A 24,587-nucleotide genomic window follows, 5' to 3' on the forward strand; every position below is an offset into this window, starting at 1 on the left:
GGAGAGAGAGAGAGAGAGAGAGAGAGAGAGAGGAGAGAGAGAGAGAGAGAAGAGAGAGAGATGAGGAGAGGACGAGAAGAGAGAGAGAGAGAGAGGAGAGAGAGAGAGAGAGAGGAGAGGGAGATGAGAGAGAGGAGAGAGAGAGAGAGAGAGGAGAGAGAGAGATGATGAGATGAGAGAGAGCGATGGAGAGAGAGAGAGGAGAGGAGAGAGGACGTGAGAGGATGAGAGGAGAGAGAGAAGAGAGAGAGAGAGAGGAGAGAGAGAGAGAGAGAGAGAGTAATTTAGACTTTTCATTAAGTGTGCATGACCAGCTAGTACTTTTACGCTAAAAAGTTACCTTAAAATAGCCCTTACTCTCTTACACAGGCAGGGAGCAGCGTAATTTGGACGGGGAATTTCGCAACTTACAGAAACACATAGGCGTAGGAACGCCCCAAAAAGTGGAGGGGGGGGGGGGGTTGGGACAAACTCAGGGTGTACTTCAGTAGTTTTCTCTGGAAAGCAAGCCTGATGACCGGGGGGGGGGGGGGGGGGAGGGCTACGGGTGGTGGTTGTTATGGCTCTTTAATCACATGTCATGGTTGCTATGCTAATTATGCATCCAGAGCTGTTCTTCACTGGTACACAATCTTGCCTATTCGACTCATGTGTCATTTGGCAAATAAGGCTATCCATCTTTCCAAGATTATTCGTTCATTTTAACATTGTTTTTCTTGGGGAGACGAAATTCCACGAGCGGGTAAGCATTTTGGGTCATTGAGCATCTGTCTCCACAGTGTAGATGCCGAAATACGGCCTGGATATCGGCTGGTGAGAATTTTGGAAGTGGATCGGTGGCTCACAGTGCGACAGATTTTCCATGCGCCTTCATCTCGCTGGCTGCTCTTCAAAAGATAAGACTTGTAGCAGCATTTTAGGCAGAATCAAATCCGGTAACTTGAAACCGCCAGAAACAAGGTGAAAAAATCCATAAGACTGGAAATTTTCTTTTAAGGACCAAGCTACGTAATAAGGCCCATCTGCCATCTGTCCCTTATCTGGGCCCTGCTACTGTCCGCCGTCGGTGGCCACGGCCCTGGCCCGGATATCTCCCGCATGGCTGACTGTGAACTGGTCGTATGGATGCTTTGTTGCATACTTTTGGATCAGCGTTACTACTACATGGTGTATGAAACATGCATTGGACACCTGCAACAGCAACTTTTTCCGAATGATCTTCCCTTACAACACACCATCTCAGAAAAATAACCTCCGGGAAGCTGTCCTGCCTTAGGCACGCATTAGCCCAACGAACGCTTCATTGTCCATCATGCAACGTATACGACTTGATCTGCTTTTGTATGTAGGCAGGGGCGTAGCCAGGGCCTTGCCAATGGAGAACACAAGGTTGACAAAAGGCCATCTTATGGTGACCCCCACCAAATATCCCCGATATAGCTTACTTGTGAACAAGTGACACGGTTTTCTTCGTCTTAATGTTATTCTTATCTCGTAACCAGAACAGAAACCAGGAGCTCCCGCGAGTTCAATTCTTTTTGTATTTTGAGGTCAATCAACTGCTGAAATAAGGCGTTGAACGACTGCATGAATTAAATCACTGGCGCTCTAATTTAAAATGGTTAGTAGACTCTTTCTAAGGCGAAAGAATTCAGAACCTTTGTAAGAATTGTTTTGTCCGGGTTCTACAGACATTGAGGACATCGCGAAAGTAGATTGCAGATCGATATGTTTGATCCAAATTTGAAGATGATGATTTGACGGCAGATCGAGTAGTCAACAATGTGTATTAACGTAGCCAAGCCATGTTTGTCTGAAAATGTTGACCATTCAGTCAGGCGATTAGTGATACAATTTATGTAACGTGTTTTTTAACATGCGCGCCCGCAAATCTCAGCAACAAAACCCGACACCAGACGTTGTCGTCCATAGTCCGCTGGGCGTTAGCGCAGTAGTTAACTCCTAGCTGTGGCCCACCGGTGGACGAAAATGATGACGTTTTTGAAATGATTATCTTTAAAACTTTATTCGGCTGGTAACGCAAGTTATGTGACGCTGTTTTGAGCATGCGCACTCGAAAATCTCAGATACACAAGCCCCTTCCCCAGGCGTTGCAGTCTCCGGAGGCCGCGCAGCGTCGGCCTAGCAGGTAATACTAAGCTGTGACCAACGGGTGGACGAAAATGACGACGCTTCTGAAATAACTATCCTTGAACGCTTCACGACATCAGATCTTACCTTTGGAGGGCAGGCTGAGTGCATATTTCACGTGTGCAATTCTTATACTGATGAAAAGAACGGATTGGCCCTTAAAGCACCGCGAGATAGGGCTGGAATCTGGTGGTTGAACTGGAAGAGTGAAAGCAGGATCTCTATTTTGTGTTTTTGCAGCTATTTATCTATCCAGAAAACAGATGAACACGGTGCTCCCCGTCTGGTGGCACTTGCAGTGGCCGAAACTTTTCGGTTTTACGGAAGTTGCAACCCAGACCATCCTTGTCCTTGCTCTCGAGGTAGCAGGCAGGCATGTTCAAGCCTTTTGATGTAATTTGCTTCAAAAATACATTCTGAAAAATAAACGTCCTCAGGCAAACATAGCATGACCCTGCTCGTTTTCTTTCAGCTCATTTCGACCCACCCTTTTCAACAATAATGAGACCCCCACTCTGCTCATCAATAATAAAACCCCTTATTTCCTCCTGGGCAAGGGGCCTCTTGAGTAGAACACCAAGGGTATATTACCGCCTCCGGTCAAGGGCTGAAGGGCCATTCCGTCCCACCACGAGTGTCTTCTGACTATCATTCTGGTGACACGGCGGGATCTCCAGGTCGATCCGTGAACCATTAGAAGGATATAGCAAATCACATTGTTCCCATTCCTGACACGGGAGGCCTTCTGACCCGCGCAGTTAGCCCCGGATCATCACAGGAAACCCGATTGATGCAGCAACATCCCTGATCGCCGCATAGTCCAATTATTGTCACATAGACTCCAGTTCCGTGTTTTCCTGTGGTCTTCAGAGATATTGGGTTCTCCCTGACCATAGATTGTACATGAAATGGGATTCTACTACGTAATATGGTCTTGAACATGCGCGTTCGCAAGTGATAGCAACAGGCTCGACGCCCGGCGTTGCCGTCTCCAGGCGGTACAGCGCCGGGGTTGGGGATGTAACACTAAGCAACGGCCAATGAGCAAACGAAAAAGATGACGCATCTTAAGGGAGATAGCTGGTGAACTAGGTAAATCGACGTGCATGTTTAATGTAATTCAAAAGTAAGCCAAATGCAGCCTTAATCTGAAAAGTGGGGGGGGGGAGTTAACAATGCTCCCCCTTTTAAAAAGCGTGGGGGAGGCATGGTCCCTGACCCCCCCCCCCCCCCCCCAGTTCATACGCCCATGCATATACAGCGTTGGCAATGAAGCTCTAAAGCTGAAAGCGGACAATCAACCTCCGCTGTCAGGTTCAAAAACTTCGTAACAGTACTTACAAGATCTATCACCGTCGTTAACTGCTCAAATACCCATTCGCTCCTCCCACAAGCAACTTGGCCTCGCCGGGTGATCGGGCCCGAGTTCGTACCGCCGCCGATAGCAGAGCGAGGTTTGGCATATTCAGTTATCCCCCCCCCCCCCCCCCCGAGACCCCAACTTTCATCAGACGTTGCGACATCAGCGCGCCGGGGATAAATTTCCATACCAAGCGGAAATCTCTGTCTGCTATAGTGGGAAAAACAACCACGCGAGACGGATAACAAAATCAAGGGACTATCCTGCGAAAACTTAGATTTGTCGGCGGCACTCGGCCAAGGCCTTCCCGACCTGGAAGAACAGCATCAAAACTGAGCCTGGCTCCGTGAATAATTGATTATTGATACTGGATAAAACACAATTTCCTGGCGGGCAGGGGGACGAGCCCAAGGAGCCCAAGCCCCCATGGCTGCACCACTGCTTTCAAATGTATTGAAGTTCAAGCAGTTCAGTGAATGTGGAATTTGCTGAAAAACCGTGACCAAAGCAAAAAGTGCTGGTTGATGGAAAAGTATGCTCACATCCGCACGGCTCTGTAGACCAACGACCGGATTCTTCTTGCAGAGGACAACACCATCATCGACCGTTCTAGCCAATGCTCCTCAAAGAATGTCATGCGAGCCGTCGTCCAAAACAGGGTCCAAACATAAAATCGATATCAACAATATGCAGTTGTTATAAACAATGCTACTTTTCCATCTAAAGCCCAAATTCTCATTTGTTGTGAACATCTCTAGCGATAAAATATATGATTTAAGTGACAGAAATAATTGGAATCCAATTTTGGCGGGAGAAACTCTGGCAGTCCTGTCGCGCCGCTTCTGCCTTGTCCGCTCCGGCACGGAAATGTTCTAGCACGCAGGTCGGCGGATGAACACCAAATATAGTTTCTAATACCACATGATGTTACCTGCTATTTCGGCTTTAGATGAAGATCAAATTTTTTACACAGATTTTTTATAACTTTGGACACCCTCTGACGAAAAAAATATATCATACAATCATGAGCTGATGACCCTAGAATATTTATTTAAACACCACTCACACGTACCCGGCGCAAACGGCGTACATGACGCAGACATCTTGGTTCCGGGCTGGAGTCCGGTCTGGCGGGAGCTGTTGAGAAATTTTAGGGACATAACCCAAGCTTTGGTAAGCATATATGTATGGCAGGCTCTTCATCAGAGTCGACTGTCTGCAATCGTGTACTGTTTTCGTAATTCCAGCGAATGCCGCAAGTGCTATCTACGATAACGACGCAGCGGGTTTGTGCCGGGCCAATTTTGAAAATATTTCTTCTGTGGCTGATGATCATTGCGCTGTTGCGGCGATACAGAATCATTCCTCGGTTATCCTGGTCAGATCCAATTTAACTGGACGGTGATATGCGCCGTCCATTAGAATGGGTTCTTGTGTAAGTCAGCCAATACGCTCCCCATTTCCTAGAATTGCTGGGCAGCATCAGTAATGGCTGCCATCCCTGAGGTGGCCATATTAGATTGTCCCAAGGACGTGCCATGGTATTGATTGGCATTCTGGTTAGGTGTGTGGTAGCGATTTGGGTTACGTACTGTGAATTATGAGGTTATGAACTGACAGGGCGTATGCTGACATTTGCTGCTATATCTCATGCCTGAATGCTTGTAATGGTCCAAGCTGCATTTTTATCAGTAAGTTATGTTGTTGATGTTCAGGCATAGCAACACTACCTGAACATGGAAATATTTAGGCCAGTGTGCATGTGGCATGTGGTTAAGTTTCATTGTGTTGCTGCAAATATAATACTTATTTGGTAACTTAAGTGCTCTTGAACTGGAAAAGGTTGGACAATACTGTGGGCAGTGGTATTGATAAGGGTCATAGTTGCCATGTTTTTGGTGGCTGGTTTTCCTATGTACAAAATTTGTTTTTCACTGCTGAATATGGGCATTTGGATTGCAAGGAATAATTACAAGTGTTAATCCAAATTACATGCAATGTTGGTTGGACACTTAGTATGCAATGCTTTGTTCAATGAATGTTGGTGTGCTACATGTCAGGTACCGCTGGCTAAGGCTCTCATTATGACATTTTTCTGCCAAAAGGAATGATTTCAGAGATAGAATAGTCAAAGTGTTGTTTCTTGTTTAGTTGGCTCCACTTATTTCAAAGAATCAGTGCCTTGGTATTTAATGTAAATTGTTCTTACACTTGGATCCAGGCATCTTGACAAATTTGCTGTTATCAAATCTGTCGGGTTCTTACTTTCATCAGTTTTGTAAAAATTATCTGTTGTTAGCTGACCTGATGTATGTTAAGTGGCTACTTATGCTTGATGCATGGTCCCATGTTGTACATGGTGCTCCCAGACCATGTCACCAAAGCATGGTTTTAACCATCATTTTGTGGTCTTGCTTTAAGTGCTCAGATTCATTTTTGCTGCAGACTTAACAGACTAGATAGGTCATGCATGTTTATGATGTTGTTTACTTGGTAAATTCATGCAAGTTGATGGCAGTGCTGACTTGTCATGAGGCATATATAGTGGAACATAGTTGCGCAAGCATAACAATGAGTCACGTGGACCAGGTTGTTACATTATGGTCAGTTCACTAAGCAGCTAGATGCTGGATTCTTCCTGGTTTGGGGATCACAAACCAGTTTCCTGGAAGGAATGTTGCGAGGTAAATATACATCTATGCGAGGTAAATATACATCCGCCACAATGTGAACTGGGTTCAGAAGAGATAAGTGAGGAATGCAGTTACCTGATGTTGGCAGTCTTAAGGTTTGATTAGCCATTGGTATGATTAATTCTGTCCATTTACTCAATGACAGCTTAAAACAGTTACATTATCTTAAACACTGTCACAAACTTCATTGATTTTGCAGGTTGGTGGTTCTGGGCAACATGGTGGGTTTTTGGTCTCAACAGAGGGTTTTATCATGTCTTTGTATTTGGCTGTGCTGTGGTAGAAACTGTTTATCACATAATGGACAGTATGTTATATTAGGGTATTGCAACATCTATCCAATTTTTATTCAGTTTCATGGATACAGGTTAAAACACACAATTCTGTTATAAAAGGTAAGCATTAAATCTTTGGAAAAGCTTGGAAAGTGCAGCATGTAAAATGGGGTTAAATGCTGTTCCAAGCTGTAGCTTGATCATGCTTGCAGCATTGTGTGCAACTACTGTGCACAAATATTGATTTAATTAAAGAACATGATTCCAAAATGTTCACACCTTTTTGGACATTTTTCACACCATTCAAAGTGACCAGCACTGTTCAAATTATCCCCACTTTACTGCACATCATGTTGTGTTTGTCATCTGTGAATTCCACCAGCCACTGGTGGATGTAGAAGCGATGTGGCACAAAATGTTTAAAACTGGGGAAAAGAGCAAATCTGTCATCCCATGTTAAAACCATCAATCCATCCAACCAAGTTACAAATGTGAAAATTTTCAGCTATGGACGTTTTGCAGCTTACTTCACGCTTCCACATGCCCTGGTTGCCGAGATATGGCGCAAAACGTGAAAAAGATCCGGCGCCAGTGCTGGCGGCCTCTGGCGGCCGGCGGCAGGGGAGAGCGCATTTCGCCTGTGCTCCCTGCAACACAGGCAAACCTATTTCATGGGACCGGTGATTGTTTGTGGGATGTGACTATTATTTTTTGTCCATGCCATCAACTGTACAAAGTATAATTGTTGTGCCAAACAGCATTGTGTTGTTTCAAAAGGTGAAAAACGGTTGGTAGCGGCAAAATAAATCTTCCTGGCTCGCGCACACATGGCTTGTCAATGTGCTATCTCCTTTGGCAGTCACAGCACTACAAGGACATTTTTCATGGCGGTCACCTTTTTCCCCCAGCTACGGACGCCAATATGATGGACGAGACCGTGATGGTGGACCATGGGGGCATGGTCGACCATTCCGGCATGGCGGACCATGGTGGCATGGTGGACCATGGCGGCATCGAGTTCAGCGACGACACGACGCTGCAGCTGCAGCAGGAAGACGTGGTCGGCGAAGACGAGAGCTGGGATCGCGTCGAGCGGCTCAAGATGGCCATCCAAGCAGTGGAAGTGGATGAGATTCCGTGCCGGCGCGCGTCTCGCCTCTTCAACCTGCCCGAGTCGACGGTGCGACGACATCTCAAAGACCCGGAGGTCAGGGGCGGGGAGGCATGGCCATGATGTCACAGGGCATGGGCAAAAGTGACCCTTGAATTTTTGTTTTTGTAGCTGGGTGTAGAGATGCGTTTGTTTTTAGAATATCAAGGCAAATTTGTCAAAGATGTGAAAAACCTTTATTTGTGCTACTGCATTTATGCATGGTTATTTTCCCTATGGTTCATACAAGTGATGAACATCATGAACTCACTTCTAACACATAGGTTTGTCATAACCATACTACCATACCATACTCTTTACCTGCTTTACCAAAGTTTGTATTCTTATTACTGTTAAAGTTTTCATGTTACCATTTAGGGCTGTGTTGTCCATTCTGATAGCTTAGCTGGTGAGAGCTCATGTCTTACAATGGGGCAACCTCTGATGAGGTGGGTACTAGTCACATAGGCACTCACTTTTTGTCCCTGACTGGAATGGCCTGCAGCTGGTGGTAGTGGCTTTGCTAAAAGTCAGGTGCTAAGAGAGCAGGTTGGAATGGGCTAACGATTGCAACATGTTAAGGAATTCCCACCACAAAACTATGTCGTTGGAACCAGAATTTTGTAATTTAATGGTGTGGTTGGTGTTCATGTGACAAGCACAGGATAACTTTGGCTGCTCCTCTCAGAAACTCATGCAATCATAATGCTCAGACTAAATCTTTAAACATGGTATTGTTTTTGTTGATTTGTCTGATTTTACAAGTTGAAATCATGCAGTTTGTATCTGGTTTGTTGAGCTATTTCTGGCAAGAACAGAATGCATTTTTTCTACCATATTAAAGCAATGCTCAGGTGTTAATTTGTGCATAGTTTGGTAATGTGTCGTTAAGTCAATAATCTTTATGTCCAATGGGTTACATATGCTGTACTGCCCTTTGGTTGCAGTACGTGCACACCCCCATTGCAAATTGGCAAATTAATGCAATATGACACAAATTGCTATATAATGTGCCTGACATCCTGCGGCACAACTTGTAGGTGTATTTCCAGCCCTATTATCTATTTTCTAAACGCAGGCAAGCGCCGCCGCGGCGTACGGGCGGTGCGTGAAGGCGTTGCGTTGGCACGCGTGTTGGACCGCCGCTGTGCTGTGCTGCAGGTGAAGGTAAACCGTCCAGGCAGAGCGCCGGCGTTGCCCGCCGACGTCGAGCAGAGCGTCATGAAACACGCCGCCGACATGTCCGACCTGGGGCACAGCTACAGCACCAAGGAGTTCCTTGAGCTGATCGCTGAGGTGCAGCAGTACCTCTACCCGGAGGAGTCGGCCTTCAAGGATGATTTGCCACACCGCAGCTACCTGAAGCGCTTTATGACGCGATGCCCCGAGCTGACCGTCAGGAAACGCAAGGTCAGTGACGCACGAAACAGTCGGCCATTCTCAAGCCCGACTTGTTGGGTTTCAGTCACTGCCAAACACTTTCTTGGTCAAGAGTGAGTTTGTATTGGATGCTTTGAACTCAGTATCTTACTAATGCAGGGAGTTATGGCACAGCACTACAGGTTTATCATTTGTAGTTATTTCTTTCACATTCTGGTATCCTCGCCAAACCTCAAGTCCTGTACTGGTTGCTGCAAATCCAGTATAAAATTCAGTCAGTGATTGAATCTCAGCTTTAACTGATCCGTAGACCAGAACAAACAAGCCACCTCCGCCTTCTTCACCCAACAGTTGAAGATCACTCGCCTGGCAGAGGCTAATGCCATGTAATTGACAAGCCACATAGTCAGGTTGGATCGTGGATCAATATTCAGTATGCCACATTCTGTGAGTGTTTGGCAAGATCTCCAGAATTTGCACATGGGTCAATTTACCTCCAACAAGCCTGACACTGTCCTGACACCTCAGGTTGTGCCCACCACTGGGAAGATCCTTGGCAGGAATGAGGCCATGGCCAACTACTACTACCGGTTGGAGGAGCTGCTCGATGACAATGATATCAAGGTGTGTTTGCTGCTGCCACCTCACACGCATGGTTGCCAGCATATTGGGCCAGACATGTCTTCAACACTAGCCATATCGCTCAGGGGTGTTGTTGGTATTAACACAGATTTAGTTACTGGTATTGATTGTGATATTGATCATAAATGAATTGGATGGTAGTTGACATCTCATGCTTACTGTACTTGTTCATTCTTGATGTGATTGCTGTGTGTTGCTGCCCCAGCTTATTAGCTCGATGCGTCCGCCATCGGGCTGTGCGGCCAACGGCGCCGTGCTGACGCCTCCATCCCCCCCCCCCCCCTTCCCATTCTTGGCCACAGGACAAGCCAGACCACATCTTCCTGATGGAGGAGTCGGTGATTGGGCACGGGGACTCAACTCAGGGCGAGGTGCTCTTCCCGCCGGCGGCCAAGATGTCGCTGGACGAAGACGAGGATGAGGACCGCGAGATGACCACCGTTGTCGGCTGCGGCTCGGCGCACGGTAACCCTCTGCCGCCCTTCATCGTCTACAAGGGCTTCAAGAAGAAGAACGAGCTGCTGGACGGCGCCTACCCGGGCACCGGCTGCGCCGTGAGTGATCCGCTGCCGTGATGTGGTCTTAACCAGAGCTCAGGTGGTGTTCACGGTGGTGCTGCTGGATTCGAGTTGTAGTTCAACTGTCTGGTTATTTCTTTATTCAAATTTTGGTAAATGGGTGAAGTTGCCTTGGCCACTTTGATAAGTAGTGAGTCCCGACTGGCTGATGGGTGACATGCTTGCAGTTTGATGTGCAGCTATTGCGTGTTGTTCTCAAGATGCATGAAAAATAACAAAACTTCGATGCACTTCCCACGGCGATGCTTCCCACGTTATTGGTGTGGTGGCGTGGAGTATTGTTTCAAACGCATGTTGGCGCTGATTGCTCCGTATAGCAATACTGTGCCATGTGAGGTGGGAGATACTGGCTAGAGGTTTCAGTTGGATTCCAAATTTTTGGAATTCCAGAAATTTTGAATGTTTGATTTCGAAATTGGAAACATGGGCAACAGTCTTTGGAAATAATTTTTTGAACCACCAATATGTTTTTTTCTGCTGTAAATTGATAGGCACCCTTACCTAGTAATGCTGCTGGTTTTCAAAATAATTTGGTTTTGAAACACAGACAATATGTTGATGGAGCACACTAGAGAATACTTCTTTTTGAAATGTGAAATGAAAGTTTCTTTAAGAAAGAATGTGGATAAAAATGGCTTTGATGTTCATGTCTTCAGGAGAAACCTGGTTGCTGACTGCTTACCTAGTTACAGTTTATTGCAACTCATTATGTAAACAGCAGCCATTGTCGAGATAAGTGATATTTAAGGCTTAGTAGACATCAATGTGAAATGTAGATGTTCTCATGAAAGCCTGTGATCCACATAACTAGTCCATGATAATTTCCTTTTCGCTTGGTTCAAGTAGGAGAATGCAGCGACACATGCAGTGACCAGGATTATTGGTTGTGGGTAGGGGTGGTTTGGGTTTTTTAATGCTTGGAAATTTTTGGACAACCTGATTTGTTGGACACTTTCGGATGGACAGCTGCTCCATCCTTGGACTTTGGATCTGACTTAGGACAACCTCCAGTCAAAGGCATCTCTAGTACGATACGTGTAAGGGACGGCTTCGTGGGATCGGATCGGGTCGTGAGTTGACGTGCTGACCGGGACGTACCTCGGCGGCAGGTGTCGCCGAAACGGCTTGATGAACTCGGACACCATGGTGAAGTTCTTGTATCACGCCGACACCTACTTCCCCTGTGGAGCGGCCGGTACTGCTGCTCTACAACGGCCAGTCGCCACACATCTTCTCCCAGATTATCCATGTGGCCCGTCAGATGGGCATCGTGCTGTTTGTCATGCCACCATATGCCACAAACTCTCAGATGAGCTCGGATATGAACTACTTCATCAGGTGGGTGATAGATGAGGGGAGAGCTTCTGAATTGGGGAAATAGTGGTCAATATGTTTTCGTAGGCTTTCTTAGTTGCAGTCTCATTGTGTTTTGGTTCATATATGGTGTATTGCAAATGCAATCTCGAATTTGAGTAGCAACTAATGGGATAGAAGACAGGTTGTTTTGTCAGGACTTTCAAGTTTCATGCATTTCTGTTTCACCAGTTGAAACACTAAAATGCATTGTGATACTGAATATAAGCAGGTTACTGACACAAATAATCCAAGGTAGTTGACACACTTAAGCCACCCAAGCAGCTTACTGCAACAGGTAGAGCTGCCCATTACACATGATGACTGCACCATGCTAATACCGAGTGGCCTCGCCCGCGGGCTGGAAGGCATCCGTGAGTTCAACCTATGTGCTGATGCGGCCGGTCGTCGCCGCGTCCGTGACACCGCTCCGCCACCACTGACCCGCCGACCCCTCTCCGCACAGCCTGAAGGGCTCCTGGCCAGAGGCCTGGACGGCCTACATGAAGAAGTACGGCGCGCACATGGTGTGCCGCGGCAATATCGCCAAGATCGTGACGGAGGCGTACCCGCGCGCCATGACCTCCACCAACCTGCGCACTTCGTTCCGCACCATGGGCATCCTACCTTTCTCGCCGCCGGTCACACCGAGGCCCTACACGCGGCCAGTCATGATCAAGCCGTCCGATCCGGAGAAGACGTACAACCGCTACCGCGAGACACTGATGCCGCAGTGCCAGGGCTGCGCACTCCACTGCCCGCGCCCCATGAAGCTCGAGCCGCTGGCGTTTGCTTCCACGTCGCAGCAGCAGCGACGCGCGCCCGCCCAGCCGCGCCAGCCGCGTCAGCCCAAGCCAGCCAAGAAGAAGGGGCCGCGCGGCCGCCAGAGTCAGGCAGCGGCTGTGGCGGCCGCTGCTGCAGCCGCCGCCGCCGCAGCCGCCGCGGCAGCCAACACCGCCGGCATGGGAGGTAGGTGGGGGACGGCGACAGCCGCGGCGTGCTGAGAGTAGGCTTTCAGGAGATATCACTGCTTCTCTCTTGCAGTCCACACCTGCTCGTCTTCTGTCTGCTTGTTGGCTTTCCTTTTGATATTGACATGATTGATGTTTTGTTTCATCCAGTGAGGCATTTTCTGGCATCATCTGTGTCTTTGCTCAGTTTGTCAAAGCCACGTCTTTGAGCATGGTGGTTTCATGAATGAATTCACGTTGACGCAAAGGAAGTTACCATTATTCAGTCATTTTTTTATATTCCAACTGAAGAGCTGGATGATTTGCGTGGTGTCAGCGTCCACGGGCGCCGTGCCGTTCCCGTCCGTCGCTGAGCTCCTCTGGGCCGCGTTGCAGGCACGGTGTGCGAGATCTGCCTGCAGTCGTGGGATGAGTCGGGACCGGGCCAGACGTGGATCGGCTGCGACAAGTGCGACCGGTGGCATCACCTGATGTGCATCCCGCCTAACAAGCGGCCGCGCAACTTCGAGGATGACACCTTCCTCTGCCGCCACTGCGACGACGAGGACGACGGCGAGATGATGTGAACGGGCGGCCCGCTTCGGCGGCGCCCGCCCCCGTCGTCTGCCCGCTCCGGCGGCCCAGCGTAGCTTCAGCGTCGAGCACATGCACATACCCATCGATCGATCATTGCGCGTTGCTGCCCGCCATGAGGCTAGTCTCGCCATTCCATTGACTGTAGTGCGTAGAGTAGGCCGTTGCCATTCGTAATTTGCCTAGCCGCGAGGCGTGTGTAGCTGGAGTGGAGCTGCTTTGGCGCGTGGCGTTGGCGCCTGCGCGGCCGCTGGGTTTTGTGTTGCGGCACGCTCGCCGGCGCCTAGCCCCGCCCTGCCGGCAACGAGTCGCCGTCTGTGACACCGGCGTCCGTCTGTCGTGCCGTGGGCATGGGCGGTGTGATTTGTTCAGCCTGGTTTGTTTCTGCAGGTGCTGAAAATGCATTGGTCAATAAACGTGCTAGATCAGTTGCGATATTGTGGCTTATGGTGGCGTGCTCAGACAACGACCCCGCGTCAGGGCCAGCGGAGTGCATCATGTGTGGATCGCTTGATATGGATGGCCGACGCAAAGTAACATTCTGATAACGATGTCGCCGTGCCTATTGCAATTTGCCATTACATTATTCTGCGCTAGTTTTTGGTCTATATTAAACAAATTTTGCTATGGAATCGGACTTTTTTGGTACGTGGGATGAATTGAGTTGAGATTTCCAGTTCATGTGCATTGGTAATGCCCCGGTCATAAAAATTAACTCCACCTCAAGCACAACTTGTAGGTAAACAGCTTCCCAACCGGTCCTACCACGCACCACCTGAGATTCTTCGCGGGTGCTGTTGGACCATGGGTGGTGGTCTGCATCTGTGAGTGGAGCTTGCCCATTCTGTGTCTTGCTCCCCCCCCCCCCCCCCCGTTGCGGTATCTTGTATACATCTCTGTAACCTTGCAGCCATTCTGAAAAGCCTTGCACACAAAAATCAATTGTATGGAATCCCCAGCCCTCCCGGAGCATTACCCCGCATTAATTTTCACGCTTTTGTGTCAAAGGCAGTTTATCTGAGCATCCTCAAATGCAAGCTCTGGCTTCCAAGTTTACCCACCCACTCTTTTTCGTTTTACAGCAGGCCAGCCCCACGTCTGTTCTAATACGCTACCAGTGATCTGGCCAGTGGCTGTTAAAGGCCTTGATCTGGCCTCAGGTCGGCCTGTCCCGGTCCTTATTTAGTACAATCGTTCCTTCTACATGGAAAATTGGATTTAGACCACACCTGAAAATCTTTTTGAAAACTGAACACAAGTGTGTTTAATATATCGAATTTCCTACAATTCTACCCAGTGCCTCAAAACATTCTTGCAAGCGTGATGCACTACTTTTTTATGAATTGATAATGTCGGCCGTATTGCGCATGCGCATGTCTCAGGCGAGGTTCCATAGCTTCCGCCATCCGCTCACTTTCTACTTTGTAGGATTGTGAGTGGGGTGTGTGGGGCGCTCCGCGTTCTTGCACCCTTTGCTCACCTATTTTTGTGCCAAAACACAAAATACATAAAAATATCGTAAAAGAAAAACCCATTTGTGGCCTAGTTCCGAACCCCAGCAAGAAAACATGAACTCAGCAGGCCAGAACTACCCCATGGCGTCTCTGTACGTCGGGGACCTGCACCCCGATGTCACAGAAGCTATGCTGTTTGAGAAGTTCTCGACGGCCGGGCCGGTGCTTTCCATCAGAGTGTGCCGGGACATGATCACCAGGCGCTCGCTGGGATATGCCTACGTGAACTTCCAGCAGCCGGTTGACGGTAAGTTGGAGATTGTTGGTTGCCTGTGCTGATAGCCCGCCATTTATACAGGGTTAGATGTTAGCTGTGTTGTAATGTCGAGAAATACTTTGACCACACCTATGAAGTTCCTGTGAGGTCGTCAATATTGTATTTACGAATTGATGGCATTATGTCCCTGTCTTATGCTTCTTGATGGTGGTTAAAACTAAGAAGAGGGCATTATCCTGGAGATTGGTGTGAGTTACTGAATTTGGTGTGCTCCAGCTTTGGTGCATGATAGCTTATTTTTAAAAGAAATTACTATGTTGCTGTTCCAACCAAGAGTATGGTCAAAATAACATGAAAACTCAGTGCAAGGTCCTAATTTTCCAGTATATTGCATGCTTCCTCAGAACAATATTCCTGAACATCACACATCCACTAATTGGGCACCATTGCTCCAACACCATGGACAGTGCATGATCTCACAAGTTCTGTTTTCTGGGCATATCTGCTCAGAGGGAAATTATGTTGTGAAATTATTAAATTATCGTTAGCCCAAAAGAAATTATGTTGTGAGCTTGTGAGGGCTTACAATGTCCCTGGATCCAACCCAACTTGAACTGGACCTGACCCAACCATTTTCTTGGGTTCATACCTATTAGGAGCTCTCCACCTGATGCTTCACTTATAACAGATATCACTTGTCAACAGGTAAGGATAATGGCCATATTTTGACACTTTCATATGCTACAATTGCTGTTACTTCTGTGAGATTGTAGTAATGATATTTTCAAGAGTAGGATGATCAAATTTTGCTGTCTTCTGGTCACCATTAATATGATGTGGTCTACAGGTTGGCATTTCAATTGTCACCCTGAAATATTCCTTTCAGACCAAACTAAGTAAATTAATTGCAAGTTAGCCTCAGCTAGGATGCATCTGCATACCAGGTGTGCACATGTGTCTTAGCTTAAACTAACTTGCAATTAATTTTTTGGTTAGTTTGGTTTGAAAACAAGATTCCAGGGTTACAATTGAAATGCAGTCCTAGTTTAGACCGAATACATCAATACACCAATAATACAATACATTAATCAATACATTTTTTGCAGACTGGGTCAGGGGTCCTATTTTTAGACAGTTAGACTTAGTTACTTTTACTCTTCATCCTGGCACACAATCATTTTATTTAAACAATCCTCCAACATTTCATATGCTCCCATTTTAGTCATCATTTCTGAGATGTAATCACCTGCTGAACAGGCTTGTACTGTGTGGCCTATGTCCTTAAGGCTTTGTGGCAATAGGCATGTTGTGCCAGACCCAGAGTCTTGCACATCTTAGTGATCACAAATGTAGCTTAACACATGTCTCATGCAGCACAATGAGCTGCTCCAATAGTCTGGATTATTGCTGTAATTGTTTTAGAGCAGCCTCTGTAATCTGGATCAAAGATGCTATTGCTGTAATGGCGAAGCATCAGCAGTGGGTATGAGTCTTCACACTGGCATTTGTTACACCCTGTGCAGCTGTGCAGCTATGGTACCCAGTATGTGATAGCTGCCAGGCATTGCCCTGCTGCCAGATGAATGCAGTACCAGCCAACATCTGTGGTATTGGGCTCACAGGCATAGTCTGCCTTTCAATACTCTTGTGACCCACCCCAAGGGCACAGCCTTGCTCCAGGTCACCAGAGCATGGCCTCTGACCACTGGGCCTAAAAAGTTATGATGGGGTTCTGTAAACAGAAAATTAGTGGGGAAAAGGAAAGTTAAAATTAAGCTGCTACTTTGAACCCAAGCCACCAATACAGAATATTCAAAGTGTGTGTATCACAAGAGACATGTCATGGCAACTATGCCAACTGTTGTTGAATGAAGTTATAGCTAGTTTCTTTAGAAAATTGCAGACACTTGGACATAATATCTAGAGCACTTGGACATAATATCTAGACAACACTGGGCATAATATCTAGAAACTTGCAGACACTTGGACATAATATCTAGAGCATTTGGACATCTGCAAATCATTGTTTTTTTGTTTTTTTGTTTTGTTGAAAGCATGCTTGTTAAATAGTAGAAAAATGTGATGCCTAGACATTTACACCCTACTGGGCATATTAGGCCAAAGAGTGTGCAGAATCTTATGGCACAGATAGGAGGAAATTACACTGTCTATTGACTAAATGTATATTTCTGGCCATTTCAACTTAGATGATTTGCATAACAAACAATTAAGTTACATGCATGTTGTCATTTTGTGAATCAGGGCATGGATATATTGTGGGTGATATATTGATATAACTCTGGTGCCACAGCTCCCACCATCTTCTCGTTTTGCTCTGTTTAACGATTTGTCTTGCATGGACAGCTGCATGTTGGCACCAAAATACTCCAGAAGTGACTGCAGATTGAAGCAGGGTTTTCCATCATGTGCGGGAGAAAGCACAGGAACTGGGGGGGGGGGGGGGGGGGGTGTTGGCCACTGCTAGAGTTGTACGAGTTTTCAGACTAACATAGGATAGTGTGGTTGATCAGATAGGAGGGGCAGTCTGCACATGCACAAATCCATTATTTCGCTGCACAATGCTGGGGGTGATAAGCACATCACTTAGGATGTAGTGTATCACTCGGGGTGTAGTCGATGGCACGTCATGCCCTGCTGTGGGTATTGTCAACATTTTGATAATCTGACTGGAGAGCCATCTGCGTGCACTAGCCTTGAATCCGCCTTTGTCTTTGTTTCGGTGCCTGACTTCAGACTTACCATTGGATCCTACGTGTTTTGCGTGAGGAGGGGCGGGGTGGACCGGGGCTCAACACCTGGGTCTATCTTCCGAGAAGTTCACATGGGTAGCGAGCATGTGGATTTTAATTTGACTCCGCGTATGTTTTGAATAGCGATTGCGCTTCGGGATATTGCTGCCTTTCATGCTAAGAACACGTAAACTGTAATGAAAACACGGTAAAGACTTGTGTGTGCCGCCCTGGTGTTTCTGCCAGGTTCTATCAGGATGCGGGGTGACCTGAATGCTACCGCTTAGCCGTGACCTGATTCCACACCGTAAGCGTGCTGTATGTCCAGCTGAGAGCGGCAGTGGGGCGTGCAGTTCGGCTCGATGTGCGGCCTCCCGGCCGGGTGGCGCGCCGTCGGGCCGTGCAGAGGCGGCCGGTGACGGCTGTTGCGCAGCAGCCGTCGCCGGCCGCGAGGAAATCGCTGCGGCGGGACACTGAGCAGCCCGCCGCGACCTTGAGCCGTGCCTGGTGCCGCTCGGCCGGTTGGGAAAGGGCTGAGGCGATCGGCTGGGCCGTCCCCGACCGGCGAGAGCGGTGCTTGTGTCAACACCCGTAACGGATTATGGAAAAATACACGAAAACTGACGCCAAAAACGCAGCAATCCTGGCCAATGTTGGACTTAGCGTTTTGCCGTCCGATATGGTTTTCCTTTTCGTTTTGCTTTGTGTTTTGTTTTTGCCAGAGGAGCGATTTTATTCCCGGTGGTGTGGCCCTACGGGAAACAAGAGGCCGAAGGTAGCATCATAATTTGATGCGGCGACTAATGTTCTGTCGCGTAATTAAAGCACTCCGAATAGTTGCAGCGGAATGCAGTTGCTCGGTAGCCTTGCACGGACCGCCGCCGGCGTCTGCGGCCTGACCATGAGACCGTCGGTGGCGAGAGAAAATACCACGCCAAGGTTAAACCACATCCTATATATGGGTCTGCGGCGGTCGTCGGACGCGGTGGGCGCGCCCGGTTGCGATGGTGCGAATGGGCGGGTGCGAGCCATGACGCCGCACACGGACCACGCCCGTCGGCGGCCGGCGTCGACGCGCCCTTCAGTCCCGGCTGGCTGGGCCCGTAATCGGCCGCCGCTGAACTGGGTCACCTTGCGACTGTCCCGTCGGCCGAGGTCAGCCGCCGAGCTGGGACCTCGACAGAGACTGGGCACGGCCGAGAGAGCGGATAGAATGTCTTGCCGAGTCTAGCACCGCAGGCGAGCTAGACGGAATTTCCTTGTTTTTCGCTCTCCAGGTGTGAGCTGGGAAAGCACGGTATCGCTGGCGGGAGATTTCGCTGAATCGCATGACGGTGTTTCACGAAACACTACTTGTGGAGTGTGAAAGTCCATCCGTTCGGAGAGCGAGACTTCTAACTACCGTCACGTATCATTTGAGCGACCGTACCGGACGCTGCCAATTCGCGTCGTTTTCCAAACATTGCCGAGCTAAGGATTTATCCGAAATGTGTTCATAACCATTCCAGAGTGTAAGGTTGCTTAAAGCAGAACAGTTCTTCAGAAAAGCGGAAAATAACACCGCCCCTTTCGCATAGTGATTAGAAGTGGAGGCTTAACGTCACGGGAAAATCCAGACGTCACAGCGGGAGCGGCTGGGGGACAGGGGCCGGGGAGTTCCCACGCCCTTCGTGGCAAGGCTGGCTCGTAGCGGATGGCGGCTGCGTTTGGTGCGAACAAGGCGGGCTCATAGCGAATGGCGGCTGCGTTTGGTGCGACTGTCAGCTGGAATTCCCTGAAATTGAGTTCCTGAGAGACCAAACAACCAAAGTTAATTCATGTGCTCGCGGACTTTGATTGCTGACTGTTCACGTCACCCTAAGCGTCGCAACTTTTATGGAGTTGATCACCATTTTCTGTATATTTCACGGATGAAATGTATTGTTATTCCTGGCTGGTGACTGTAGTCAGCATCGCTTTCTTTTGGGAAGCTAGAGCGCTCGCTGGGCGTTTTCAGCCTTAGCAACTTTCTGTATGGGAGTATCGGGTCTTTGTTTGGAATGAGGACTGACGCAGCGCACATGATTTTCCCGGCCCCTCTGTACCACTTCGCGGAACGTAATCTGGCGCCGCCCCGGCGTGGCATCCGTTTGACGTCACCGTCTGTTTCAGCCGAGCGCGCCCTGGACACGATGAACTTTGACGTGGTGAAGGGCCGGCCCATCCGCATCATGTGGTCGCAGCGGGACCCGTCGCTACGCCGCTCCGGCGTCGGCAACATCTTCATCAAGTCACTGGATAAGACGATCGACAACAAGGCCATGTACGACACGTTCTCGGCCTTCGGCAACATCATGAGCTGCCGCGTGGCTACCGACGAGAACAGCGTCTCCAAGGGCTACGGCTTCGTGCACTTCGAGACCGAGAAAGCGGCCACTGAGGCGATCGAAAAGGTCAACGGTATGCTGCTGAATGGCAAGAAGGTGTTCGTCGGCCGTTTCATCCCGCGCAAGGAGCGCGAGAAGGAGCTGGGAGAGAAGGCCCGTCGCTTCACGAACGTCTACGTCAAGAACTTCGGCACCGAACTGGACGAGGAGAAGCTGAAGGAGATGTTCGAGCAGCACGGTGCCATCACCAGCCTGAAGGTGGTCACCAGCGAGGACGGCACCGCCAAAGGTAGGAGGCGAGACACGAAGCGGCTGCCGATCGAGGCGGTGGGTGTATGCAGCGAGGTGGGAAATGCGACGCGAGACGCTGACAGAAATCAGAATGGTTGGATATTCCACCACTCATGCCCAGTGCTGCACTTCTTTGGCGAGTTTCTCCAGCTTATTGGACAACGGTAGGAATTCGTTGGCTTTGATATGTTTTCCTAACGTCGCCTGTTCACTTCATGAAATGCGACGCGCTGTTGAGGTCGAGTCGTATCACGGCAAACTGAATGCTGCGTGTTTCGATATTTTTACGTTCATTGCATTTCCTGTTTTTATGAATGCTTGCACGTTTCAAGACACAGTGGTAATACCCCCCCTCCCCCCCCCCTCCCCAGCCTCAAAGATATTCATTTGGGAGCTGCGATCGTTTGTCGTCTTCATGGTGAGCAGCAGCATCGTGCGCCATATCCGGCCATGGTTGAACTCCGCCTAACTCGTCTCTCTCCCTCGTGCGCCAGGCTTCGGCTTCGTGAGCTTCGAGGAGCCGGAGGCGGCTGAAGCAGCTGTGAACGAGCTGAACGGCAAAGAAATAAACGGCAAGACGCTGTACGTGGGCCGCGCCCAGAAGAAGGCCGAGCGCCAGCAGGAGCTGAAGCGCAAGTTCGAGCAGATCAAGCTGGAGCGCATGAACCGCTACCAGGGCGTCAACCTGTACGTCAAGAACCTGGACGACGGCATCGACGACGAGCGCCTGCGCCGCGAGTTCGCCCAGTTCGGCACCATCACCAGTGCCAGGGTGGGTGCACGGCGTTAGGACGTGTGGTGGCCTCGGGACAGGTGCTCTTGACGTGGCCGAATATTCGTTTGAAGTTGATATGTTTACCAGTTGATGGCCATTGGCATGGAGATGTTCGGAAAGATTACCAGAAAATTAAGATGACAAGGGCTGTAAATGAAGTTAAAAAGGTTCATACAGTGAAAGGGAATAGTTATCATTCAGTGAGCCAGTGTTAAACTGGGCGCTTCCGCGTTTGTATTTTTTTGTGTTTTTTACTAAAAAAGTCACCTTGGAGATCATTCAGTGCAGCTTACAGCCCTGCCCTTCTTAAGACCTAAACCGCTCTAGATTCTGAGCCACACGCCCGCGGAGATAAGATGTGCGGACTATTCCGTCGTGACTTTAAGATCACGTAGGTATCCATGATGCCCTAATAACGCCATTCAAATCCTGTCATTTCATTGGATATGCGGCGGTCAAGGCCAAGCACAAAACGAAATTGTCGAGTCATTCATATCTAGCGTTCGTGAGGTAGTGAAGCGAGCATCATGTGATGCTCGCTTCACTATTTTCAAATGTGGAGCACTCCCTTCAAGTGCTTGCGACCATGGCGCAATGAGGCATTTTTTGTGCCAGGCCATCAAATGCTTGACGCATCGGAACAACATTTCTGGGACAAGCCCACGAGGGTCCGCCACTTCCCCTGTACCGGTGTGTGTTTGGTGACACCATCCAATAGCCTGTGCCCCTGCTCCCTGGCAGGTGATGATGGAGGACGGCCGGAGCCGCGGCTTTGGCTTTGTGTGCTTCTCGTCGCCCGAGGAGGCCACCAAGGCCGTCACCGACATGAACGGCCGCATCGTCTCCTCCAAGCCGCTGTACGTGGCGCTGGCGCAGCGCAAGGAGGACCGCAAGGCGCACCTGGCCAGCCAGTACATGCAGCGCATGACGGGCATGCGCATGCCCGGAGTCAGCCCCATGTTCCAGGCGGGCGCCGGCGGCTACTTCGTGCCGACCATGCCGCAGGCGACGCAGCGGTTCTACCCGCCGGCGCAGATGGCGCACCAGATGCGGCCGGGACCGCGCTGGCAGCAGCCCGGCGGCCAGATGCGCCTGGGCGGCCAGGCGCAGCCGGGCATGGCGGCGCCGTTCCGGGCCCAGGCGCAGCGTCAGCCGGCGCCCGGCGGCGTCATGCGCGGCCTGCAGGCGCAGGCGCGCCCCATCACCGGCCAGCAGGCGCTCATGCCGGCCGGCATGCAGCCGCGCCCCATGGCCCCGCAGCCCGGCCCCATGGCACAGCCGCGTCCCAACTACAAGTACACGTCCAACATGCGCAACCCGCCGCAGCAGCTGGCGGGCGGCGTGGTGGCGCAGCCGCCGCTGGCGCCGCAGCCGCTGGCGCAGCCGGCCGTGCGCGTGCAGGGTCAGGAGCCGCTGACGGCCAGCATGCTGGCGGCGGCGCCCGAGCAGGAGCAGAAGCAGATGCTGGGCGAGCGGCTCTACCCCATGATCCAGGTGAGGCGGTAGCGGACCGTGCAGTGTGACCGCACGCCGCTTGCTGTGGCCGGGTACGCAGACGTACCTCAGACGTCCACTAGTCCCAGGGTCCAGTCTGTCGGGCCAGCAGACGGCGGTCAGCTGACCAGCGGCCGGTCAGCAGCTGACACATCAACTGCCGGCGAACATCCCTGTTTCGTTCGGCACTAGTTACCTAACGCTTTTGTCGACTGTTGTAAAAATGAAGAGGGGTCTCTTTCAGGTATCGTTCGGCATTAAATGTCGCGCTGAGTGTAGCAGCATCAGCTGAAATGACTGAAGTAACAGCTTTTCCCGTAGCCCGTGTATGCGTCTAACGCGGTGCGTGATAGCGCTGACGGTCGCACTCCGTCCCTGTTGCAGCGCATGTACCCGGAGCTGGCCGGCAAGGTGACCGGTATGCTGCTGGAGATCGACAACTCTGAGCTGGTGCACATGCTGGAGCACCACGAGTCGCTCAAGGGCAAGGTGGACGAGGCGGTGGCTGTGCTGCAGGCGCACCAGACCAAGCAGCCGGCCGCGGCCGACGCCGCCCCGGCCGCCGCCGCCGTCGCCGCCACTGGCGCTAAGGAGTAAACCCCTGGCGCGCCGCCCCCGCTGACTGTCCGTCGGCGCGGCGGCCGCTGGGACTGTAAAAAAATAGCAAAACGGGAAAACCCATGTAAAAATGTAACGCCGTCGTGGGCGTCGGCCGACTAGTTAGCGGTTGGGGTTCGGAACTTAGCCACAAGCGTCGTAGCCTCGGGGCGCGCGGCCGCCGCCAGCGCGCGGCGGTCGGCGGCGCCCCGCCTTCCGCTGTCTCCGCTCCCTATCCTGTGCGGCCCGCCCCGGCCGTGGCACGCGCTGCCGGGGCGGCCGCCCGCTATCCCCTGCGCGCGGTCCAGCCGCAGGCTCCACGCCTATCGTCACCGAGAAAACTGCCAAAAAAATCGCAAAACAAAAAGCAACCATTGGAGACGGCACGCTGGGGGTGAACTGTGCCCCCGGCCGGCGCGTGCTCCCGCTGACTGATTCTGTGAGTGGAAGCGTTTGAATATCATCAAATTGGTTGATGCAGGATGGGCGTGCGGGCACGCCCGCGCCCATCCCCACTCCTAGTCGAGTGGTGCCGCCTTTCTGTTGTGGCCAGAACTACTCCCTCCAGGAGAGTGAGGGCTCTGTAGAGCTAAGTACGAGTCATTGTCCATCAAGATGATACATGTATAAAATGACAAAACATCTTTTTTATAAAAAGCTCAAAACATGCTCTCGCTTAGGGAGATTGAGAAAGCTCATAACAGAAAGTGTCAGAAAAACCTTTTAAGAATAAAAAAATAAACCCAGCCTGAGTCCCATTATGAAAACGTTTTAATGTGCGAGCTGTAAGGGTGTGATAGCGTCAGTCGCCTTCACTGTGTTTGTGGAGCGGTGATAGAGCCAGAACATCAGCTTTGACCGCCCGTGCTACATTATTCCTCTTCCGTGTCATTTGCTTTTGCTGTCTTGCGTTCTGACGTTCTTCGTTTCGCAATAAATTTCCTTCTGAACGGTGTTGTTTGCGGGGAGAGGGCGGGCGCTGGCGGACGCCGTCGAGCGACAGCTAACTGCCGGGGGACACCTGCTGCCGATGATGGGCGCACTGATTGAGGCCACTTAGTCGTTAGCGTCAGCTGTGGACAGGCGTCAGTGAGTGACACGATGATGCGCTGCTCGGCCGCCCCGCTGCTTCTCCTGGTGTGGGTGGCTCGTGCTGCCGCCGCCGCCGACGCCACGTCCAGGTGAGCGGGCGCGGGTCGGTCATCGAACCACCCCTCCGTGTCTGGGGTGAGGGGTGGGCCGGGCAGTCTCAAGCTGCAGAGGTTTACAAGGATGGCGGCTCGACCCGCTACAGGCGCTCAGGACCATCTTTACCAAAGGGAAGATCATGTAGTGTAGCGCGTGAAAGTCGATGCACTTGCAACGTGCATTTTCAGGTGTGTGTGTGATAACGGTGGGGCGCACTAGAGAGCAGCAGAGCCATGGTGTTGGGTTGTCTCGCTGCGTCCCAACGACTA

General features: G+C 50.4%; 3 protein-coding genes across 6 annotated transcripts; all 3 read left to right on the forward strand.

Annotated features, from left to right (window-relative positions):
• Window positions 1–4,590: 4,590 nt before the first annotated feature.
• On the forward strand, window positions 4,591–12,182 carry LOC119101337 (uncharacterized). 4 transcript variants are annotated; one of them, XM_037224647.1, is made up of 7 exons: window positions 4,591–4,684; window positions 7,388–7,686; window positions 8,791–9,039; window positions 9,538–9,633; window positions 9,954–10,205; window positions 11,339–11,567; window positions 12,049–12,182. In XM_037224647.1, the coding sequence occupies exons 2-6, from the start codon at window positions 7,402–7,404 to the stop codon at window positions 11,540–11,542; spliced, it is 1,086 nt and encodes a 361-aa protein (XP_037080542.1). In that variant the 5' UTR covers window positions 4,591–4,684; window positions 7,388–7,401; the 3' UTR covers window positions 11,543–11,567; window positions 12,049–12,182. The 4 variants fall into 4 exon arrangements, with proteins under 4 accessions (XP_037080542.1, XP_037080546.1, XP_037080543.1 ...); XM_037224651.1 differs by having other exon boundaries at window positions 7,388–7,659; XM_037224648.1 differs by lacking the exon at window positions 4,591–4,684 and adding an exon at window positions 4,820–4,946.
• On the forward strand, window positions 12,059–13,559 carry LOC119101338 (transcription initiation factor TFIID subunit 3). Its single transcript, XM_037224652.1, has 2 exons — window positions 12,059–12,551; window positions 12,929–13,559. The coding sequence occupies exons 1-2, from the start codon at window positions 12,086–12,088 to the stop codon at window positions 13,117–13,119; spliced, it is 657 nt and encodes a 218-aa protein (XP_037080547.1). The 5' UTR covers window positions 12,059–12,085; the 3' UTR covers window positions 13,120–13,559.
• Window positions 13,560–14,522: 963 nt separating this feature from the next.
• On the forward strand, window positions 14,523–24,081 carry LOC119099847 (polyadenylate-binding protein 4-like). Its single transcript, XM_037222942.1, has 5 exons — window positions 14,523–14,887; window positions 19,759–20,262; window positions 20,759–21,036; window positions 21,781–22,533; window positions 22,918–24,081. Exons 1-5 carry the CDS (start codon window positions 14,695–14,697, stop codon window positions 23,128–23,130), a joined length of 1,941 nt encoding a protein of 646 aa, XP_037078837.1. The 5' UTR covers window positions 14,523–14,694; the 3' UTR covers window positions 23,131–24,081.
• Window positions 24,082–24,587: the final 506 nt, after the last annotated feature.

This window comes from Pollicipes pollicipes, unplaced genomic scaffold (genome assembly GCF_011947565.3).
Source record: "Pollicipes pollicipes isolate AB1234 unplaced genomic scaffold, Ppol_2.1 Scaffold_4881;HRSCAF=5763_pilon_pilon_pilon, whole genome shotgun sequence".
NCBI classification, from domain to species: Eukaryota; Metazoa; Arthropoda; class Thecostraca; order Pollicipedomorpha; family Pollicipedidae; genus Pollicipes; species Pollicipes pollicipes.